The 24,119-nt window shown below is 42.9% G+C and overlaps 1 protein-coding gene across 17 annotated transcripts in view; it reads right to left on the bottom strand.

The window, feature by feature from the left end:
- The window catches only part of rap1gapa (RAP1 GTPase activating protein a), a 477,305-nt gene that overhangs the window by 68,789 nt on the left and 384,397 nt on the right, over positions 1–24,119 (bottom strand). For 14 of the 17 annotated variants that reach the window (XM_067970459.1, XM_067970460.1, XM_067970461.1 and 11 more), the window contains 8 exons: positions 18,223–18,258; positions 12,775–12,822; positions 10,909–10,947; positions 8,459–8,644; positions 7,501–7,604; positions 5,688–5,766; positions 2,910–2,963; positions 2,616–2,699 (listed from right to left, as the gene is read on the bottom strand). In XM_067970459.1, coding sequence (XP_067826560.1) covers positions 2,616–2,699; positions 2,910–2,963; positions 5,688–5,766; positions 7,501–7,604; positions 8,459–8,644; positions 10,909–10,947; positions 12,775–12,822; positions 18,223–18,240 — 612 coding nt within the window. In that variant the 5' untranslated portion in view covers positions 18,241–18,258. Of the gene's footprint in view, positions 1–2,615; positions 2,700–2,909; positions 2,964–5,687; positions 5,767–7,500; positions 7,605–8,458; positions 8,645–10,908; positions 10,948–12,774; positions 12,823–18,196; positions 18,259–21,208; positions 21,440–24,119 lie in introns of those variants that run through there. The other 3 variants (XM_067970454.1, XM_067970458.1, XM_067970451.1) reach the window with 3 other exon arrangements.

Here is a 24,119-nt window from a genome sequence, read left to right as displayed (position 1 = left end):
TTTTTAGTTGGGGAAAATTTTGCTCATCGGACAAGCAACACGACAAATCAGAAACAGTCCTGGTGAGTAGACTGGAGTACCCACCTAGGGGAAGGTACTCCAAAGATAAAAACCATGAGCAAGGCATCAGGAATCCACCTTAGCCACTCTTCCCTAGTAAGTGGTTCAAGAATCTCAATGTGAGACTTGAGCAAGGACCTGCCCTCGAACATGATGGACGAATAGACCTGCTTTAGAGCGGTGCGAGCCAGTACCACAGAGTTATACTGCTGGTTCTACATTACTTAAACACATGTGCAGAACTCCACTTAGGATGCTGGATAAAATACTGACTTGCTGATCATTTTAACATTTGGATTTATATTTTAAATTTAATATTTTAATATTTCAAAGTCTTGCTTTTGTAACTTTTGCTAGTTGTATTGCAGCTGTTGTGAGGCACTTTCACACAACTTATCTAATTTCAATGTACTATCAGACTGGTGACTTCACTCCTTGGTTACAAGTTATTGCATCAGTGCAATACATAAATCATGTCACAGTGGCATAAAATAAGAGCATAGCTGAGCAATAAATGATTTCTAAGCCACAGTTTGTATCAGGTAAGAGCAACATTGAATCAGAAATTGCTATTAACAGCGACTACACTTCAAAAGTACTTAATTGGCTGTGATGCACTTTGGGATATCCTGAAATGCATGTCCTTATCATTCACATTTACTTCCTATAAAATATAAATCAAGGCTGTTGGCTAATAATAAAGTGAATCAAAATTGTAAAACAGTTTCTTATTGCGGAATTTGTTGAATACACTTCATTTGATCACAAACAAAATAGGATATTCTCTTCAAATTTTAAAATAGATTTGTGACAAGGTTTACAATAGGCTGCACAAAGTAAAGCTTAAGCTAATTAGCATTGTACAAAAATTCACATTTAATAATAATGTTGAATTAATGATTTTAGTACTCCACTTCATGGAGTTTCCCAGATTCAAATTATTTTATAATTAAACTCTCAATCATATGCTTTCATTGATGAGTGCTCCTCTATTAGTGCAAGCGAAAGGCGCTTTAAACCCGACTGAATTGGTGAAAGACCCATCGTCACCGAAGGGGAATATGGTGCACCATGCAGAAAGGCTGCCACACAAAGTGCATTCAAGTGGGACAAGACTAATTGTTTTGATGTTCACATTTGAAGGTCTCAAATGCCGCTCAGATTTCAAAGGCTTCTTTGAAAGGTTGAAGTGCCATTTATAATACGTTGGAGCAGTGCAAAAAATGAATTTAAAAAAGCATGGTTGAGCACTGTGTTTCTAATGTGTTACTTTGTTCTCCTAGTCTTTAAAATATAATGAGTGCCTTCTCTTCCAACAAACACCTTCTACAAAGTGCATGTATACTTGTTGAGATAAAAAGATAAGGTAGGCACAGTATAAACAATTGCTCGTCACACTCAACTTAATCGGGATTGAGTTCTGGTAGTTAGTGCGTTCTGAAGTGATTCCAATTGATCGGCTTGGGTTTCAGATCGAGTCCATTTTTAGTCCACTTATGTTGTGGATTGACCTATCCTTTTGCTCACAGGCACAATGTTAACTTCTACTCATCCCGTCTGCAAGTTTTCCTGTCTTGTGATAGGTTTCCTACTGTGATGGCAGGTGGTGGGAGGCTGGGAGCTTTTATTGAAGGAAACAAAATTCTGGTCTCCCCAGTGACTCAATTATTAAATGCACGACCTAGTGTGGAGCTCATCCATACAGAACAGGATGGTCCTATTTCCCAGAGGAAGAATCGGCCAGATAATTCCATTCCTGATAAAATGTATGTGTGGGGATATCAGGTGAAGATAGCATCAGGCTCACCAAATGATGTCTCCCACAGAAGAATAGCCCACCAATGATCACTATTTATGCTTATATGTAAATAAAGTCCACTTGGACGAGTTACTGGTCGGCATGTGTGGAGCTGTACCTGGTATGGGTCATAGAATCGCAGAATGGCCACAGCACAGAAGGAGGCCATTCAGCCCATCGAGCCCATGCCAGCTCTTTGTAAGAGCAATCCAGTTAGTCCCACTCCTCCACTCTTTCCCCGTAGCCCTGCAAATTTTTTCTCTTCAAGTATTTATCCAATTCCTTTTTGAAAACCACGACTGAATCTGCTTCCATCATCCCTTCAGGCAGTGCATTCCAGATCATAAACTACTTGTTGCGTAAGAAAGTTTTTCCTCATGTCACCTTTGGTTCTTTTGCCAGTCACCTTAAATCTGTATCCTCTGGTTCTCGACCTTTCCACCAATGGGAATAGTTTCTTTTTATTTACTTTATCTAAATCCGTCATGATTTTGAACACTTCTATCAAATCTCGTCTCAACCTTCTCTGCTCTAAGGAGAACAACCCCAGCTTCTCCAATCTATCCACGTAACTGAAGTCCCTCATCCCTGGAATCATTCTAGTAAATCTTTTCTGCACCCTCTCCAAGGCCTTCACATCCTTCCTAAAGTGCAGTGCCCAGAATTGGACTCAATACTCCAGTTGTGACTCCGTACCACGCGATTGAGCCATGGGGGGCAATTTGATCGACAGCTATCTATGGGACAAAGCACTCACCTGGCCGAGCTTCTGATAAATAACCCCAAACTTGAAATGATTGCTGATGACATGCTCATCAAATGTCACAATCAGCCGAGAGGCCTGGAAGAGACAGAAGAAAATGTAACAAAACCTCTCGGGAACAAAGCTTCCTGACAGCCTAATGCATGCATTCACATCAACTGGATTCCCTCAAGCATTTTGTAATTAGCATTCATGGCGAGTACAAGTAAAAGCGACAGAAACAAGACTATGAAAGGTAGATCAGAGGAATGAAAGGAACTGAAGACACTAACCATAAGTGAATCCTACCTTAGGGTATAAAACTGGGAAGAAACGATCCACATTTACTTCTTCGCAAACAAGCTGGAAAAAGAGGAACAAAAAATAATTTTAGCTCATGGCATCAAGTTTTCTTCACTGATTAATCTAACTACACTAAGGTCCCTACGACAGTGATAATTTTTAAACTATATGGTAGATATCCCAGGGATGGCTGGGGCTTAGAACATGCTTTCTGATTTTTACCACACCTCAACTCAGAGGTGCTGGAATCCCTGTTCCCTCTCTGAGCCAGTTTCCTTCCTGTGGCCCCAACTCAGATGTCACCAACATCCCTTTTAATGGATGTCCTGCCCTGGAGTCTTAACCAAGTGGTGAAGAAGAAGAGGAGACTTAACCAGTGAGGAAGAAGGAGAATGACAGATGGTCGAGGAGGACAATTGTTGAGCTTTCATGACAGACACTTGAAACAAAATATGACGAGGAGATCAGAAGGTACCATAACTAGATGGGTTGCACCTTCCATGATGTCACCGACCTTATCTGGCACACTTACTTGGCAAAGACCATAGGGGGAGGAGGCTGTTGGCTCCACAGGCTGCCATGACCTGAAGGGACAACTCAGCCTATTTGCACCGTATGGTTGGCACTCTCTGCATCAGGCAAGGTTAGACACACACACTTGTTTGGCTGCATCTCCTTCCAGTCTAGTATAGTCACCATCTTCAGTGACAGCCAACATCCTGCCCACAGATGCATAAACCAACTGCATTGATCAGCATAGCCAGCTATTTCCTCTCCTTTCCCACTGACTAACAATAGGAGTGTGACACAGCTGCCCAAAGTCACCACACTGCTGTATTTCTCAAAGTAGTGGGCTCGTTGATGGTGACCAGCAGGTTCTCACTTGTGCCCTATGTCTTACCCAATGTTTCCTCAAGATCACTAACTGCACCCCCTCAGCATGTATAGCTATGCTTACAAAGTTTGGTGAGAAGGACACAGGGGTCTGTCTTGTCCTGACCCACTGGCAGTGCAAGCCTACAATGACAGAGATGCGACTAATGTTACAATGCTGCCTTCCAACGGAGCTCACATTACAATATATTAGATGTGCACATTTTTGTGTGATAGTATGTACGCATATGAGTGAATATATGGTAGTGAGTAAGAAGGGGGCAACACATAAAATATGGATGGTACCAACCCATTGCTTGGGGAGATCTGCAGCTTTAACTTCTCTTGCCCAATCAGTGCTCTTATGAGGTGTGGTTGTCTGGAGGGGTTAGTAATTTCTGACCTCTCTTCGCTCTGCATGATCATTTATTGACATCCACAATTGACTGCAACCTCCACATAGGTCAGTCAATTGTGCTCCTCCAACTTATAAAATACAAAACTACTTCTCTGCCTGCATGGCAAGATAGCACACATCTTTCCAGCCCACAGTCTTCTGGAAACCTTTGGCATCAACATGGACATTTAGTCACTATTACGCCTCATCATTAACCACAATGATTTAAGGCCGGCATTCCTGGTTTGAGAGGGTTGTCCTATGAGGAAAGATTGAATAGAAAGGGTCTATACTCTCTCTGGAGTTTAGAAGAGAGATGATCTCATTGAAACATGTAAGATTCTGAGGGGGCTTGATAGGGTAGATGCTGAGAGGATGTTTCCCCTGGCTGGAGAGTCTAGAACTAGGGGACATAGTCTCAGGATAAGATGTCGGACATTTAGGGCTGAGATGAGGAGGAATTCCTTCACTCAGAGGGTCGTGAATCTTTGGAATTCTCTACCCCAGAGGGCTGTGGATGCTCAGTTGTTGAGTATATTCAAGACAGAGATCGATAGATTTTTGGGCTCTAGGGGAATCAAGGGGTATGGGGATTGGGCAGGAAAGTGGAGTGGAGGTCCAAGATCAGCCATGATCTTACTGAATGGTGGAGCAGGCTTGGGGGGCCTAATGGCCTATTCCTGCTCCTATTTCTTATGTCCTCCTCCTCTATGAAAATGGCATAACATACCTGCTCTTGGGAAGCCCTGACTGTGGGTGGGGGAGTCAGCAGGCAGTTCACAGGAAGGGCCAAATCACACTAGGAAAGTCGGCGGGGGTTGGCGAGGGAAGACTTCTGCCTCCCACTTTGCGTTGGGGTGGGGGGCACGTGAGAGAGAGTGTGAGGGGAGAAGAAAGAGAAAGAGTGAGGGGGGAAGAGAGAGAGAAAAAGGAGAAAGAGTGATGGGGAGAGAGAGAGAGAACTAGTGATATTTAACAGATGGAGATGCTGGTTGTTAAGTGATTTCATTCTCATGAAAGGCACTTGAAATTTTTTGGTTTGAAACACTGCAAAAGTTTGGTTCTTTTATGGCTGATCAAAGTATAAATGGACACAATCACTGCCCTTGGCGAGGCCACCCCCCTCTTTCAGTCAAGCACCATTGTACAATGGCCTGGATTCAAGTTGCTCCCTACTGCTGCTTTGGCCCTTCAAAATGCTATTACAATACATTTCATGTGTACATACATATTAGCTTTTGTGTCATATTTTCTTGGCCTTAGTGACTTTGTTAAGGAAAAGACTTGCATTGTTGTCGCATCTTATCATACCTCTTAAAAATGTCTCAAAACACTTCACATACAACAAATGGCTCTGAAGTGCAGTGGCTACATAGGACAACAACAGCAGCCATTTTGGGCACAGTACCCTGACAACCTTTCTAATCCACAATAGCAGTGTACTCATCTGATAGTTAAACATTTAACCAGGTAACACCTTGTTTCTAAAGAAAGATGCCAGTATTGTTACACACCTTTGCCATTTGGACCACATTTGGAAATTCGGTGAGACAAGATATGGGGATCACATCCTGATAGGTTTTGTATTTGGTTCTGAGGAGAAAATACTTGAAATTAAAAATGATACGTTTGACATGATTAGTGTCATTCCCTTGCACGTTTGCAAATAAAGGAGAAATATTTTGCCAAACACTTTTTAATGACGCCTTTAAGCAAAATAAATGAACGTGCTAATTATAAAATGCTTTGTAACCTTGTGAAAACAGAACTTGGCTTGAAAGCAGGTTCAAGGATCAAACATACACAGCAGTGCACATCAGTAATTATAACAGGATGAAACAGCACTTATTTAATTTTTCTTAAAAATAAATGTCCAATAATACACAGAATAGTGGGTATCTGGGAGTGATTATAAAGCAGTATCTTGGGAGTTCAAATGATACCATAGCCCATGACAGTGAAGGTCAATCAGTTTAAATTGAACCCCTGAGTTAAGACTATAGCCTCAAATTCACCCTCTTGCATCCATTATATATTTATGGCACATACTGTGGAGCCTGTGCGGGGATTTTAAAAGCCTTGAGGTAACACTGTGGGATACTAGTGTACACATTCTTCACCCATTTGTCTGAAATTCCTCTGCTATTTTAGTGTGGGGGTTAAACCCATGGAAAATAAACTAGCTTTGCTCCACTAAAATAGCCATGATGTGGAGATGCCGGTGATGGACTGGGGTGGACAAATGTAAGGAATCTTACAACACCAGGTTATAGTCCAACAAATTTATTTTAAAATCACAAGCTTTCGGAGATTATCTCCTTTGTCAGATGATTGAATGAAAATTCTCTCTCTCTCTGCCATTTTGAGTTTCTTTCTGCCTGACTGTGTAATAGACACAATGTATATCTAGTGTACTGGGACGTGCTGTTCTCCGTGACTGGCCTGTTTGAATAACAACGACACCTTTTGATTGGTGTGATGCTGTCCCAACATCGTATAAGATATGCGATTTGAGAACCTTTTCATTCAATCATCTGACGAAGGAGATAATCTCCGAAAGCTTGTGATTTTAAAATAAATTTGTTGGACTATAACCTGGTGTTGTAAGATTCCTTACATTTGTCCACTAAAATAGCACAGAGATAGATGACCCATTGCTCACAAGTTAGGATTCCACAGTATAATTTCAGGCCCTATGTCGTACTTTGAGTTTCAATGGTTACCGGCAATGGGAATCATGGTGGATGCCCACATCACATTAAGTTATACATGATACAGCCACACAAACAGCAATTATTATGATGCAATTAATTAAATATTAAATAACAATCCAATGATTAATGGGAGATGATGATGTAGTCAATACTTATTTATATACAGTCCCCACCACAGGCGGGTTTGTCCGCTATACGTGATAAAACCAGAGTGTCAAATAAGCAAAACATTTAAAAAAACAGGAAGTCTCACTTAGCAAGTGGCTCTCCTAATTGTTATCAGTTGCATTCAGAATCTCATCACTTAGTTAATTGCACTTTAACGAGGTGCAAACAGCTGATTGAAGATTCAACTTTGGCTGAAATCAGCAGTCTTTTAAATTGGTAAGTACAGGGCCAGTACTTATTGAACTGCCCGAAATAGCCAGAGTGCTTAATACACTGTAAGCAACGCCTTTGTGATTAACTCCTATGGTAACAGCAAATGGTTAGTGCCATTTGCCCGATATAGGCGGCTGCCCATGATAGGCGTGGACGACGTAAGTGCTGGTGACTATATTCCCATATTTAAAGTAGTGTCCAAGCAGGGCCATCTTCCTGCTCACTGACATACCTTAGCAAGAGTCGCAGATGCTCTTGGTCACCAATAACATCATACTTGAGGGAAAATACTAAGTGACCCAATGCACTGTCGATGCAGTAATAATTGAAATGTTCCTGAAACGAAAAGAACAAACGATGGATTAAATACTCAGAGGGAGATTTTGATCAAGATCTACATCTGTTCATTTAACATTCCAACTAAAACAGCTTGACGTGTACTAGTCCGTACACATCATCTCTGTGGACTTCGTTTACATCATCTTCTTGCTTTCATTTTCTAATTCCCTAAAACTGTAATACCTCACTCGCTTCCACATGTAACTAAAAGCATAGATATATTTATCAACTGACCCACGGGGTTTGCTGAGCACAGCGGTATAAATAGGGAGACAAGTTGCGGCAGAGAAAACGAATTTGGAGACCAGAAGAAGTGAGAGAAGGATTTGATGGGAAAATTTCCGCAAGGTTTTGTCGATCTCCTACCATAACTATGGTGAAACCCCCAGAGAAACTGAGTCAACGTCCGATTTTAGCTGTTTACTCTATTTCTTCGGGGTTTTCAGTCCCTAACGGTGTACTTATCGAGAGAACCACCATCGCGGTCATTCCAGGCGTTGACCCTTAAAAATCTGACTGACCAAAAACAGGCACCTTTAGAGTCATGAGGCAAAAAATATATGATGGCGTTTTAGGTGACTGCTTATATGCTGCGAATTGTGAAGGTCCTTAGCATTTCCTTCTATGTAGTATTTCTGAAATCTCAGAAGGTAATCCTGATTTTTTTTTTGTTGTAGCAAACAGATTATTTCTTTAAGAGTAATGGAAGATGTAAACGACATCCACAGAGACACCGGTCGATGTGTACAGACTAGTACACGGCAAGCAGTTTCATCCACAGAGACACCAGTCCATGTGTACATGTCAATTGCTCTGCCTGCTGCAAGTCCACTCAATCAGTTTCTCCATACCTTTCCCAAGAAGTGTTTCCTGTAGAGTTTGGCTATTGTGTTGCATTGTAGCTTGAGTTTGGAAGGAGGAGATGACAGCTGATCTGTTTCAGGGGAACTTGTTATCTCGTGGTTCGTTCCCTCGATCCAGTAACCTCCAAACTGAGGGAGCAGGATGATAGGATAAGGAGTCTCACGCTGGAGGACCTAAAAGAAAGACCACAACACTCAACTAACACCATTCGCTCAAGAGGTAGAGCACCAGCTAGGGGGAACTGATGGTAAACACAGTTAAGGCTAAACATCCAGATAGATGGGCAGAAACAAAGTGTAAACAGTAAATTCTTAGGAGGTAATTCAAGCTAGAATTTAGAATTTGGGTGAAGGGTTCATTGTATAGGACCACCAAAGTTGAAAAGATGTGGTGAATCAAGATCTTGCTAACTAGTGGAAACAATCTATCACTATTTACCTAATCATCATCTCGAAGACCTTGTCAGGTCACCTCCTAAACCTTCTCAGCTCCAATGAGAAAAGACCCTAACTTCTCAAGTCTCTCTTCATAACTGTAACCTCTCAACCCTAATAACATCCTAGTGAATCTACACTGCAGCTTTTCCATTGCTTTTATATCTTTCCGATAAAACCGCTCTCAGTGATCCAACTAAGTTTTTGAACAAGTATATAATTTCCATATTATTGTGCTAACTTGGCTAAGTGGTAAAACTCTCTCCATTGAGTGAAATCATTATGGATTCAAGCCCACTGGATAATTATCATTTCAGGTCCTTGTCCTGTATTACATAGTTCGCCTTTGGGGTGACTACCTCTTAGGATGTGTGTTCGAGGAACCCCTCTGTCTCCCATTTGGAACAAAGTATCTTCTACTGTTCCTCAACCTTAATATCTTTTGAGTTTGCGTGAATGTAGCCAAAGACCCTTCCTGCAAGTGTGGTTGCCCTGGCTGTTCAAACCATCCAGGAACTCCCATAGCCAGAGTCACAAAGCACGGGTACCAATTGTCCTGCCATCGTAACCTTTTAAACTTGAACTTATGCTACATAATTATTTAAATTAAACTTATAGTATAAATACTTGAAGGGGATAAAATTGCAGGGCTATGTGGAAAGAGCAGGGGAGTGGGACTAATTGGATAGCTCTTTCAAAGAGCCGGTAGAGGCACGATGGGCCAAATGGCTTCTTTCCGAGCTGCAAGATTCTGCAATATACCAAAGCCTAAACAGCGAATCTAATTATCGTAGAATCATAGAATGATACAGCACAGGAGGCGGCCATTCGGCTCATCATGCCTGCTCTTTGGAAGAGCTTTCCAATTAATCCCACAGCCCCACTCTTTCCCCATGGCCCTGCAAATTTTTCCCCTTCAAGTATTTATCCAATTCTCTTATGAAATTTGCTATTGAATCTGCTTCCACCACCCTTTCAGGCAGTGCATTCCAGATCATCATAACTCACTGTGTAACATTTTTTTCCCTTGTCACCTCTGGTTCTTTTGCCAATTACCTTAAATCTGTGACCTCTGGTTACCGACCCTTCTGCCACTGGACCAGTTTCTCCTTATTTACTCTATCAAAACCCTTCATGATTTTGAACACCTCTATCAAATCTCCTCTTAAACTTCTCTGATCGAAAGAGAGCAGCCCCAGCTTTTCCAGTCTCTTCATGTAACTGAAGAACCTCATCCTTGGTACCATTCTAGTAAATCTATTCTGCACCCTCTCTAAAGCCTTGACATCCTTCCTAAAGTGTGGTGCCCAGAACTGGACACAATGCTCCACCTGGAGCCTAACCAGTGTTTTATATACACAATACAATCTCGAGAACCTTTATATAAAAAAGAAATTTCACTTCTGGTTGTAATCAGTGACACTGGAGGTCACGTCCACAATGATATTTGTTTAGATTAAATTTCAACTAAGATTAAAAGCACTCAACAGAGCGCAGTTACTCCCTCCCTTTAATATAGGAGCGTTGTACCAAGTATATCAAAATTTAATACATCCCTAATGCTCTCATTAAAATTTGAGAAGTGTAGAGATTATGGCACATTTATAGAATTCAGAACCACTTCAAATAGGAGCAGTTCTCTTTGCCTTGAATGGTGATGCTGTGCAATCCAATCCAATCCATAACTGGCCAGAAAAAGATAACCACAGGTCACAGCCAACAACAGTGCAAGCAAAAAATCCCACTTCTTCAATCAAGTCTTTTCCAGAGCTTGGTCAAAAGGCTTGTTTGATGAAAGTAATAGTGTCCGTTTGTTAATACTGAGAAAGGTGAAAGCAGCAGATAGATGGGCATGTAGATAAAGCATCCAAACCGGAGCTAATTTGCAACAAAAATGCAACACAGCTCCACATCTGGATATGATTCTTGTTGTGGAAGAAATGACATTTTGTGGCACATTACCATTATCTGCATATCATTAAAAAAAAATCAGAATGCCATACCTCATGAACACTGGGGTACGGAATGTAATCTTCTTCTGTCTGTAAGAGATAAGACAATGTGATTTTGTTAAATGATCACTACAGTCTTCTGTGCGATGTTTCCAACAAATTTCTTGGAAGATAATATCAGATTAAAAGTGCCCCATGATGGCTTACTGGTCAATGCACTAACCAAAGTGGTACTGAGCCAAAAAGGCCAGGTGGATTACAGGTTCAATCCCCAATCTAAGCTGAGTTATCAGATCTCGGCCATGGTGGCGGGCTGGGCACATAACACCCATGGATGGGGCAGTAGAAAATCAACCAGGGTTCCAATTCCTGATTGCTATCAGGGACTTCTAAATTGTTGTATATGTGTGGTGGATGTTGGGATGAGAGTGTTAGGCTCAGCTCTGAAGCCTCCCCATCAATAAACAGGTCAACACTCACCGTCTAGGCTCCCAATTGAAGAGTGCTCACTGGGGCAAGGTACCCGAGAGCTAGCAGCACCCATGGAACCATACACCAGCAACAGTCACTAGCTTCAGGGAGAAGATTGGAAATAAAAAGTTTGCTCCACATGGAGTTCAGTTTTCTGTCACATCAGCAGTGACAGTGCATGAAGTAAACAGCTCATGGGCAGACACTATCAGCTAATCTGATTGATTAGATGATGTGAAATTTTACCAAAATAAATTCCATCTTTATGCAATTTCTCCATTTGGGTCTAGCATTATGAATTTATTATTTATCATACTATTAATAAACCGCAGATGAAAAAGTGAAAGTCACTTTGTAAATCTTCTTACTGCATTATGAAGTTGCCATGGGAACAAAAACAGCAACATTGTATTTCCGAGCAGACAGCTTCTCGAAACAAGTCTGTTCAAAATCTCCCAGCACAGCAACATTGCCCTTTAAAGCTTTTGATTTTGGTTATTTAATTATTAACCAAGTGCAATAGTGTAGTTGTTACTGAACTAGTAATTCAGAGACCTGGACTAATAATTCAGAGAACATGAGTTCAAAACCCACCATGGCAGTTTGAGAATTTAAATTCAGTTTTAAAAAAAAACATCTGGAAATATCACCAAGTGATCATGAAGCTGTCAGATTGTCATAAAAACCCAACTGGTTCACTGATGTCCTTTAGAGAAGGAAACCTGCCGTCATTACGCAGCCTGGCCTACATGTGACTCCAGCCCCACACCAACGTGGTTGGCTCTTAACTGCCCTCAGTTGATTAGGGCAACTAGGGATGGGCAATAAATGCCAGCCTTGCCACTGATGCCCACATCCCAAGAATGAATTTAAAAAAATTATGAATTTCATAATTCTTTTCTTCCTACTTCACACAGCTTCCCAATCTGCAGTCCTGCTCCTAGGTCTAGTCCAATGCTACTTTACAACTGGCTGCTGAGAGGTGCAAAGTGGCAACCCGAAGAGACTGACACTCCGATTTGACCTCCTTCTCTGAGTGGAAGTATTTCCCCTCCTCTCAGTACTTTCCAAGGTCGCACAGCCGAGGTTGGAACTCACCATGTGGCAAATCACAAGTACTAAGCTGGATTGTGCCAGTTCACGACATAGGGTATTGGAATTCCAACAAACTGCACCATTATACCACACCAGGCATTCTCACTGCAATTTCATTTCCCTTTTAAGGTAGGTGTCAAACCTTGTTCCCTGGTAACCAAACCAAAGGTGTCCCTCCCATCTCTGAACTTTGACAGCTGATCAATCAGAAGTGGGTTAGTGAAGCCGGGGATCTTGAGTGCATATTAACCAGCTCTTAACTATAGTGTATTAAATGGCAATGTGTTTAGGGTTATCTTAGAAAGCATTTGACCACAAATCTGGCAAGAAACAGCAGCGGACTGCACATACTTTAAGAGGTGGTGGAAGAGGGCATCTCTGTTCATCCATTCTGCATCCCTAGACGATAACACCACAAAAGAGGGAAGGGAGGGAAAGAAAATAAAGGAGCTCATGAATTATATACAAACACCACAGCAAACAGTAAGGAAACAATTTACCTAATCAAATCTATGCTTTACATTGCTGATCAGCAACTGTGCTGACAGATACGAAGGGGTCAATTCTACCTTTTGAATGGCCAACTTGGGGCGGCAGTCTGCCCATTCCGGGGGCAAAGAGGTTGGCACCATTTTGAGACCCCAGTCTCATTTAAATGGATCCGCCAAGCGGAGGGTGCCAAACGGGCATCCCAATGCACTGCCCCAGATTCAGGCTGGCCCAATATTGGTTGGCCCAGAGGCTGCCGTGCTGTCAGCAAGATAAGTCCAGGGTTAATGTCACCATTGCAAGGTGGCAGGGTGGTGGTGGTGGTGTGGGGGGTGGGGTGGAGAGCAGGGGCCGGGGCGGCAGCAGCCCAGATTATTTTCATGGGGCCCAGAGGAACACTCCTGCTCCTCCTGGCCCCACAAAAATGGAATTAGAGTCTATCTAATTTCACACAACTTCATTTGATTTCTTGCCAAATGTATCCTATCCTGCAGTAAGTCACGCTTGCCCATTCCTCCAGTTATCACTAACCTACATTGGCTCCTCCTTCCTCAATCTATTAAGTTTAAAATGCTCATCCTCAGCTTCAATTCCCTCCATGGCCAGGCCCACCCTAACTCTGCAATCTTCACCAACCCTATATCCTCACTGAATATCTCAGCTGTCTGACACTGAACCTTTTTTGCATCCCCTCTCTGACCCACCACTGGGGGAAAAACTGGCAGCCACCCGGGTCCTGCTCTCTGGAAATCCCTCCCCAAACTTCTTGGCCTCCCTTAAACACCTTCTCAAAACTTTGACTACCTCTTCTTGCCTCTCCCTATGTGGCTAGGCATTAATTTCCTCAAGCCTCTCTGTGAAGCAGTTTAGATTACTCTTTGGGACATTAAAGGCACTACATAAATGCAAGTTATTGTTGATGTCCCTTTTCCTCAGCTGGTCAAGGAAGCTATGTGATCCTGGAAACTTGACTTGAATACCAATATTGGCCCAATAAGAGGTATCACTCAGCTTAATCTGTCTGGCAGAATAAAATGAATGTAGTTACGCACCATCACTGCAATTGTTTGTTTAATGAGGGTTTGCTGAAATGTTCTCTGAGGGACTTTGGGGCATGTCAAACAGAGCAGATGGTGAGCAGCAAATCACTGCAATCAACTGGTTTTAATTTCAACATAGAAAGTGATGAACTCCCTAGATAGTGATATTATGAAAAATATAATTAAATCACAATTTTCCTGCACTTCAGAAAAAGTGAAACATCAGATGACAAGCTATTTTCATTGGTTTTCACACCAGTAGTACACCTAATACAGCCAGGAGGCCATCCGTGGGGCACTTCTACTTCTCTTGCTGCTCCATGGTTCCCTGGGTCTCCATTCAAGGCCTACCTGATTGAAGGATCCCCTGCCAGAGCTAGAATCCAACTGCTACCTCTCCTCAGCTCACTGTCCACTGAGAGAAAACAAGGGATGCTATTAGGAGGCAAGGCCAGCAACTTAAGAGTGCAGCCTTTAAAAAAACAAGTCTGGTTGAAGATTGCAGCAGCAGGTAAGACGACTGGGTGGAGGGGCTATGCCCAACATTAAGGAGATCACCTCCTACAAGGAAAAAGCCACGGAGCCACTATGGAGGCACTCTGCTCCCGCTGTGGGAAAATAGCAAGGTTGGTGATACAGTCCCTATGCAATGTTAGTGGTTACACATCAACACAGTTACTGCAGTATCCCTGTGAAGCAGCACATAGCTACAAGCTTCCACGCCCTTCTCTGTCTCCTCAATCCCAAGGTGGTTATAATCATTCATTCTAAACGCATACCCTCCTTTCTTTCCTGAAGATCAACCACAGCAAGGGAGGGTGATGATGATGATGGGGAGGAGGAAGAGCAGCAGGAGACACAGAACTTCCTCCTCTTCGACTATGAGGATGACAATACAAAGGATAATAATGAAGAGGGAGAGGATAGGATGGTCAAGCCCACCCACGAGTCTCTGGACCAAGATCCTATCCTACCACAAACCTCTCAATCTGACCCCATTCCAAAGCTCAGATACTTCCACCTGGTTGGGTTGGGTGGGGTGGAAGTTACAGAGTGTCAGTGAGGATGTGGGTCTCAGTGATTCACAGAGCACAAGGGAGCCAGAGGAGTGGGGAATGGGTAAGGATGTGCAAACTTCCCAGCAGAGGCTGAGGAGAAGGCTGCCCAGGCCTTCAGAGTGGTGACACAGGATTTATCGGTGCTCGCTTGACAAGAAAGATGTTGAAGGAACATCGTACTTACAGGCTGGCTCTGAGCTCAGTCGCTGCAGATGTGTAGCAGCTGACAGGTGGGAGTCTCAAGTCTACAGCCCACATTTGCAGCGACATCAGAGAAGCTTTTCTTTGTGGCAGCCATTGATAGAGCCCGGGGCCATTTCACTTGAATCTGCAGCAGCCCCCCAATCTAAAAAGTGGCCAGGATCCTGTTGGTGTTTCCTTTCACGGAAGCACAGACAACAGCTCGGGTGGAAGGAGGGAGACAGATTGGACTGCACTCTGAATACGGGCTTCCAGATCCTGGGAGCCGGGCTGCATGCTGCTGTCTCTCTGGGCTTTTAGGCTCCGATAGCTACCATGAGACCAGCCATCCCATTGATCAGTGGGGATACAGACCAAAGGTCCAGTTGAATGGCAATTGCTGAAGGTGGCCTGCCTGAGGCTGCCATCTCTCAGGGCAGCAGCACATGCCAGGCTTTCTGCCTTCCCCCTTAGAGCACCAAACCACTGGCACATAGAAGGTAGCACCAGGCTGCCCAGGAATAAGTTCCAGTGATGCAGCCAGCAGTGGCTCCCTCCTTGGAGGAAGCTGCCACAAGAGGAGGGCAACTTCAGTCCCATGAGCCCTTTGTAGCACAGGAGCAGTTAACCTCCTCTGACAATAATAGCCCTCAGGTTGTATCAAGGAGCAGCACTGGAATAGATGAAAAAAAATCCATGTTTAGACATCCCGGGGGAAGTGTAGTGTGATGAAAGAGTAAGTGGCTTCTGTTCACTTTGGAGTCTGTTGTATTAAGAGTCGTACTTTGTTCTTCATGGAGATTAGAGTCACAGAGGAAAGGGTGCACTTATTTCATGATGACTGATTCAATCAAGTGATTATTGTTGGCACGGTCATATAGGGTCAAAGAGGGCTGATGGGTTGTAACATCCTAACGTGGGTATGAGATTGAAGGATTAGTCTTTTATTTGAAGGTGGGGGAGAAGGAGTTAAGGCAATAGTGACAAAGTTAGAATGTGTTACAAGAGAAGACTTAAGTGATGGGATGTGCTTTGATGCCCCTTGCAGTAGTCAGTGAGGAGTCCTCTGAGTGACAGTCATCCTGATGCTCTCCACCATGTACATCTGCCTCTAAAGCAGTGAGGGTTACCTCCCCAGGAATCTCCAAATCCAGACCTTTATGGATGGTGAAATTATGTAGGACACAGCAGGCTACACATATGCGGGACACACAAGCAGGAGCATATTGCAGAGCCTCTCCCAAGCTGTCACGGTTGTGGAAGGCTTTAAGACGTCGATGTTCTTCTCGAAGACTCTAGTAGAGGCATGTGCCATGTTGTAGCATTCCTCTGCTGCTGGTCATGCAACTCTTAGTGGGGTCATCATCTATGGGAGCAGAGGGTGCATCTGCTCACCCACAAGCCATCCATTGGCATGATTTGCTATTAAAGAGATCAGGGAGGGCCGAATTAAGAAGGGTGAATGCTTTATAACAACTTTTAGCAAATTCTGCATTTGTTCTTCCACTTCCACATTTAGAGAGTGGAAGCCCTTTCTTTGAAGAAGTTGAGGGAGTTAACTGTAGGAGCTTGAAAGCAATGTGGTGGCATCTATTGCACTCTGGACTTTGGGAAAAGAAGGCAACACCATAAAACTGGATTGTCCTCTCTCGATGCTGCCAAACTGGATGAATTTCCCAGCTGTCCTGAAAGGTGCGTCAATCACCTGACAAATACATGTACATGTGTCACCTTGGGTGACATGAGATCCTCTGAGGCTGTCTGAAAGGACGCTGTACCATGAAAGTTGAATGAGGCAATCACCTTCATAGTCACAGACACAGTAGTGTGACCAGATGACCATGGCTGCAGGTTCACATCCAGTAGCATGCATAGTTCCACTAATGCTTCATTGGTGAAGTGCTCTATTCTTATACACATCTCATCAAGGTCTTCATAGGATTGTATATTCTTTTTGGGGGTGGGGTTAGTATCTGGTCATGTGCATCCTCCTTAAATGCTACCTCACTCTCCTTTCCTGCTTCTCCTCATTGAAACATATAATATTCTGAGGGGGCTTGACAGAGTAGATGCTGAGAGGATGTTTCCCCTGGCTGGAGAGTCTAGAACTAGGGGACATAGTCTCAGGATCAGGGGTCGGACATTTAGGACTGAGATGAGATGGAATTTCTTCACTCAGAGGGTTGTGAATCTTTGGAATTCTCTATCCCAGAGGGCTGTGGATACTCTGTCATTGAATATAGTCAAGACTGAGATCGATAGATTTTTGGACTCGAAGGGAATCAAGGGATATGGGGATCGGGCAGGAAAGTGGAGTGGAGATCCAAGATCAGCCATGATCTCATTGAATGGTGGAACAGGCTCGAGGGGCCGATTGGCCTAATCCTGCTCCTATTTCTTACGGTCTTATGTCCTCCTCCTCTATGAAAATGACACATAAGGATAAATCATAGGGCATGACATAACTGCTCTTGAGAAGCTCTGACTGTGGGTGGGGGAGGGAGTTAAAATTAGGGTGGTTAGGGACTCAGCAGGCAGTTCACAGGAAGGGCCAAATCACACTAAGAAATTTGGGGGGGGGGGTGGGGATGCCTGGCGAGGGAATGGATTTTGAATTGGGAAGAAAGAATTCTGCTCCCCACTTTGCTGGCCGGAATAAGCAAGTCCCTGATTTAACGCTGCAGGACTCATGAAACTGGTGTGGAATTTCGCGGCCTTGTTTCCATTTTGCCCCATTGGAAACCAGGAGCTAGAGAATCACAGGCACAAGACCTACCTTGAAATTATACTCTGCTGCTTGAAGTGTACCATCAATAAATATGGCTGTTGCTTTACTATAATATTTTAGATGCTGAAAATTGCTTAACCATTTATTGGCTACAAAAGCTTTCCCTCTTTAGTTTTTGGAGAAACATGCCAGCGAAAGCAATGTGCCCAAAAAGCAATTCAAAAATATTACACAGAACCAAGGCATTTGTATTTTCTAAATCTTGACAAATTATTCACCAAGGAGTTGGAGAGCAGCATCGTACCTGCATCTTTTCAATCATTTCAAACAAGTCAGTGTTCTGAGGGGGCAAAAAAAAAAATAGAATATTAGTTTGACGAAACAGTAAAATCACAGTGAACGAGTCTGAACTAAAGGGCAACTTTCGCAAGGTGAGGCTTTCACTGCAGAGCTTTGAGTGAGGGGAGTGTGGATTGGAGCACAGAGGACAGCACATCCAGAAAACCGGGAGCAACGTGAATCAGGCACGTTAACACCTGATTCTCCAACCATCGTCAGGAGAGGCTCATAAAATGTAATCCTTAAACACATTTTGCTATGTTCAACACAGAGACTGTGTTATTAGAAATACTTCAACAGACTTGTGTGTCATTTCATGACTACATATATTTCTCCTCCAAAGCCCACATAAAGATTTCAGTACCTATATTTTTTACTCTTCTTGTGACAGTGTGGACAGGGATACATTTCCACGATTGGCAGTAACCCTCTTGTATCTCATCCAAGAGGCCCTTCTTCATATGGTTACCTAGCATAGCGAGTTCAGAGGCAATCAAACTGTGAGGGACAGCACAGTCGAGCTCGATCTTGTCCTCAACCCATGTGCACATATGTGTATATATGTGTACTTTCCAACAGGCCTCACTGGTTAGCTTCCAGGAGCGGGCGACTCTTCCATTTGGCTCTGGGATAGCAAATCCGATTGCAGTTCACAGAATCCGTGAATATTCATATCAAAAATATAAACATGACATCCCTTGATGGTTTATGTGGTTAAAGCAGTGGGTAGCTGAGCCATACAGATCAGGAAGCTCAGAGGTTTCATCCCCGGTCTTTGCTGAAGTAGAAGATCGTGATCAGGCAGCAGTAAGGGCACTACAATTTTCCTCAGTACCCCTGGGCTCGGGAAAGAGATCAGCGAGAGATCCCCCTCCTGAAAGTGCCGGCGTATTGCTGGTGGATGAGGGCTGAATCAGGTTGGGCTGTGATGCTCCCCGTGATTGAATAGTCTGGCACTACGATTCAGTGTTTATGCTCACACATGAAAAGTAACTACTTGGGTGAGATAACAGAGGGTGATCGAATTCTGTGGAGCCAGCAGGAGAGGAGGGGAGAAAACAAGAGGAATGGAGAAAAGAACAAACATGGCTAAAAGAGGAAAGCTAGTTCTGTCACACGGCCCAGAGGGGATGACCAAGTGGAATTAATATATTCTGTTCCCCCTTTATAATCCTCCTTTGTGTCTTCCTATTTTCCTTTTCCCCGTTTTCTGTATTTCTCTTCACAGCCAACCTACCCTGTGGGATTGAGCGTTTTTTTCTTGATCCCTCTCACTGGCCAGCCTACGTCTGTGTGTATAATTAAAGGTTATGCATCTGGTTTGTGTTCATAGAGCAAAAGAGTCTATAGAGTGCAGGGAAGTGCCCAAAAGGCATGAAATGCGCTCATTGGTTCAAATCTCCCATTTGCACGATATTGCTAAAGAAATATTGGAACCCCACTTATTTTTTAATGGTCTTAGTGTCTCTGCCCACTCGAGAATCCATTGTATTCCCTTCCTTCACACCCATGTCACTGTGGTACCTCCTTCCCCAACACCAAACAGGTGATGTTGGAGCTCAGCAGCATAACTTGAACACACTACAACCTTGAAGGGATGCAACAACAACTTGCATTTATATAGCGCGCTTAATGTAGTAAGACGTCCAAAGGTGCTTCACAGGAGCGATCATCAAATAAAATCTGACACCGAGCCACATAAGGAGATATTAGGACGGGTGATCAAAAGCTTGGTCAAAGAGGTAGGTTTTAAGAAGCAATTTAAAAGAGAGAGAGAGGTAGGGAGGCGGAGAGATTTAGGGAGGGAATTCCAGAGCTTAGGGCCTTGGCAGCTGAAGGCCAGTGGTGGAGCGAAGAAAATCGGGGATGCGCAAGAGGCACGAATTGGAGGAGCGCAGAGATCTCAGAGGGTTGTAGGGATGGAGGAGGTTACAGAGATAGGGAGTGGTGAGGCCATGGAGGGATTTGAAAACAAAGATGAGAATTTTAATAAAGGTGTTGCCGAGCTGGGAGCCAATGTAGGTCAGTGAGCACAGGGGTGATGGGTGAACGGAACATGGTGCGAGTTAGGATGCACCCTCATGAGAGAAGATGCTTCACCCTTTGCTACTGCTCTTCAATTGTTACCCACATGCAACACCATCAGAGGGCTTTCAATGTTGCCTTGAATGCTGAGATGGCCTTGCCTTCATAATGATCTGACACAGTGGAAAAACATGGGAGATTACAACACTCAGGCAGGAGATTGTGATTTCTCACTGAATGCTCGAGAGTTGGTAGATAGACTTGATTACTACTCTGAAGGGAGGAAACCTGAAATGGCAGGTGAAGCCAGAATGTGAACAGTATTTTAACACAAGTGGGAGATATATTTGTGTATTTTTTAAAATATAGATTATAGATATGGGAGAGGGAGTATTTTGAACAAAATAAAGTCCCTTAGACTTGCCCATATCTTTAAATTGTAATTTTCTATCAAGTGAGTGAGTTTAGGCAGATTATATGTTATAAGAGATTTACTACACACATTATAAACTTAACAAGTGTCACTCTATAGAACTTTGGCAGAATAGCTTAGAATTTCTCATTATAACATTATAAGGCAATTGTACTGTTTTCAGAAGTCTTTACATTGTAGTTTAAGGTATTATGGAAAATTTTCTTCAGATCATAGAAAGATTTCAATACCGATCCCTTATAAGTAACACTAGATCATTCAGCTGTATTATTTCATTTAAAAAAAAACATGCCCAGCTATTAACATTCAGTGCAGTCAGAGACTAAAGCCATGGACTGAACAACAAAGCATGTAAGCACACTCAATACTTCCTCAAATACTTTAAAAGAACGTAACTATCTACATCTTCAAGTGCACTTTTTGCAAGCAAACAGACAGAGACCGGAAAGTTAGTGATTGAAAGCCACTTATGTATTTACAAGGTTCTACTCACATCATCAGTCCAGCGTCGGAGATGAGAAGCAGCAGCCCTCTCCATGTCTGCACTCAGCTGCAGGAGCTGGTTTTTAGGCATGCTAACTGACCTGGAAAGCGTAACTATTCCTCAGCACGATGAGCATGTCTAGCATGCTAGATCGGAGGAGGACAGGTTACCATTTCTCCTTCCTTAAGGTCGTTAGTTTGAACTTCTTCCCCCCCCAGCTCCGGCAGAATACGCCAGTGGTGTGTGCATTTGCCATATCCAGCTCGATCGCTGTATGGAAGTTCTGGCTCCTTGCCAGAGCAACAGAACTGGCTGTACAAGACCTGGCAAATGACAGCATGTTGCAACAATGGTGCTTTAAAGTATGCACACACAAAAAGTCAAGAGCAAGCCACAAAAATCATTCCTTTTTCACTCACTTCTTGAAAACCTGTGACAAGGTTAATCATTTATCTTTTCACTGAATGCAGCCCCAGGGCTTTTATTGGAACTTTTTTTAAAGCATAAATGAGGTTTCTTAACTCTGACAGGCGCCTTTCTCAGGTGATACATTGTTAGCCATGTTACCACCTGAAGTAAGGTCTTAAGAAGTGGACAAGCTACAAAATAAACATAAAGAGAGTAAATCAAGGTGAGGGGGTAATGAAACATCACCCTTTAGTAATTGGTGGAATCACTTCAGGCAACATCAAACAAGAAAGGGAAGCTCGATAAGAACATGAGGGAGAAAGGAATAGAAGGATATGCTGATAGGGTTAGATGAAGACGGTTGGGAGGAGGCTCATGTGGAACGTAAATGCCATCATTGACCAGTCGGGCCAAATGGCCCGTTTCTGTGCTATAGCCTCTATGTAAATCTATATGAATCTTTACAGTTCTCGGGGCAGAAGTTACCCTTTTTGATTGGGGTATGTGAGTGTTTTTTTTTCAAACAAATACCTTTCAATTCTTTTTTTCTTATTTTCTATTCTGAAGTTACTGACCAGTGGTGGAGTATAGTCCCACTGGCACCTTGAGGCAGTGGCCATTCTTCATGTGTGAATCTCGACAGCGCATATCAGCAGGTTACCTGACAATTGGGAGGCGGTCGATGGAGGTGGAGCGTTACTACTGAATCTTACCCTGTCCTCACCTGACATCCTAACACACACGCACTTTCCAACGGGGTCACTGGATAGCAACTGTCAGCTGGAATGCTGGCTGATTTTTCCATCTTATCTGGGGAATTGTAGCCAATTGTAATGCTACTATTACACACCCAGCCGAGATCAGTACACTCAGCACAGACTGAAGATTGATTCTGGGACCTTTCTGGTTCACGTAGCTCAGTTCCGCACTGGTCATTTACCAAATAAACCAGTAAGGAGAGCATGGATGGCTTTCATTTACATAATATAAAACAGGTGTACAACTATTACTGGGCACCAAAGGATCATGTGCATCAATACATAAGTTGGACCCTCATAGAATTTTATAGCACAGAAGGTGGCCATTTGGCCCATCATGCTGGTTCTTTGAAAGAACTGTCTGCTTAGTCCCGTTCCTCTCCATACCCTTTAAAATTTTTATTTATTCAATTTTTATCCATTTGCATTTAAAAGCTATTATGGATTCTGCTTTCACCATTGTTTCCAGTACATTATTCCATATCCAAACAATCCTCTTCATAAACATAGAATCCTCCTAACCGTTCCCATCATTCTATTGATGATCTTAAATTTATGCTGACTCTTTGATTACTGCAAAGTTTGTTTTTCTGATTTATTTTATCAAAACCTCCCAATTCTGAATATATCTGTTCGATCTCCTTTTAACCTTCTTTGTTCTAATGAAAAGAGCCCCAATTTCTCTAATTGCTCCTCATAACTACGGCCTCATATTCCTGAGATTATTTTAGTGAATCACTTCTGCACCCTTTCCATGGCCTTAAGATCCTTCCTAAAGTAAGACTTCCAAAACTGAACATAATATTCTAACTGCAGCCGAACCATTGATTTATACAGGTTTAGCATTACATTTTTGCTTTTATACTCTAGACTCCTATTTAAAAGACCTAGGATTCCATATACTTTAAAAAAAAATTACATTAATAAAAAATAGCTTATCAACTTCACCTTCCATTTTTAAAAATAGTGTATCTGAACCTCGAATCTCTCTGCTCCTCTACTCCTTTTAAAGTTTTACCATTCACTGTACAAGTCCTCTCATTCTTCTTCCCAAAAATGAACTACCTCATAGTTTTGGGTGCTAAATTTCATCTGACATCAATTGTCCCAATCTACTAACCATGTCATGTTTGCAGGTCATAAAAGCTCAAACTATACATCCCATTCCATTGTTCCAGCAAAATCCACACCACAGTTTCAAGCCTTTTTCAGCATAAAGCAAAAGTGTATTCCAGCACAATCTGTAACCTCATGGCCCAGCATATTCCTCACTCTACCATTACCAACAAGACAGGGGATCAACCCTGGTTCAATGAGGAGTGTAGAAGAGCATGCCAGGAGCAGCACCAGGCGTACCTAAAAATGAGGTGCCAAACTGGTGAAGTTACAACTCAGGACTACATGCATGCTAAACAGCGGAAGCAACATGCTATAGACAGAGCTAAGCGATTCCACAATCAACGGATCAGATCAAAGCTCTGCAGTACTGCCACATCCAGTCATGAATGGTGGTGGACAATTAAACAAGTAACAGGAGGTGGAGATGCCGGTGATGGACTGGGGTTGACAATTGTAAACAATTTTACAACACCAAGTTATAGTCCAGCAATTTTATTTTAAATTCACAAGCTTTCGGAGGCTTCCTCCTTCGTCAGGTGAACGATGTGAAAACTGGGCCATGAGGTTACAGATTGTGCTGGAATACACTTTTGCTTTATGCTGAAAAAGGCTTGAAACTGTGGTGTGGATTTTGC

Source organism: Heptranchias perlo, chromosome 32 (assembly GCF_035084215.1).
Source record: "Heptranchias perlo isolate sHepPer1 chromosome 32, sHepPer1.hap1, whole genome shotgun sequence".
Taxonomy (NCBI): Eukaryota; Metazoa; Chordata; class Chondrichthyes; order Hexanchiformes; family Hexanchidae; genus Heptranchias; species Heptranchias perlo.
This window is presented reverse-complemented; position numbering and strand designations above follow the sequence as displayed.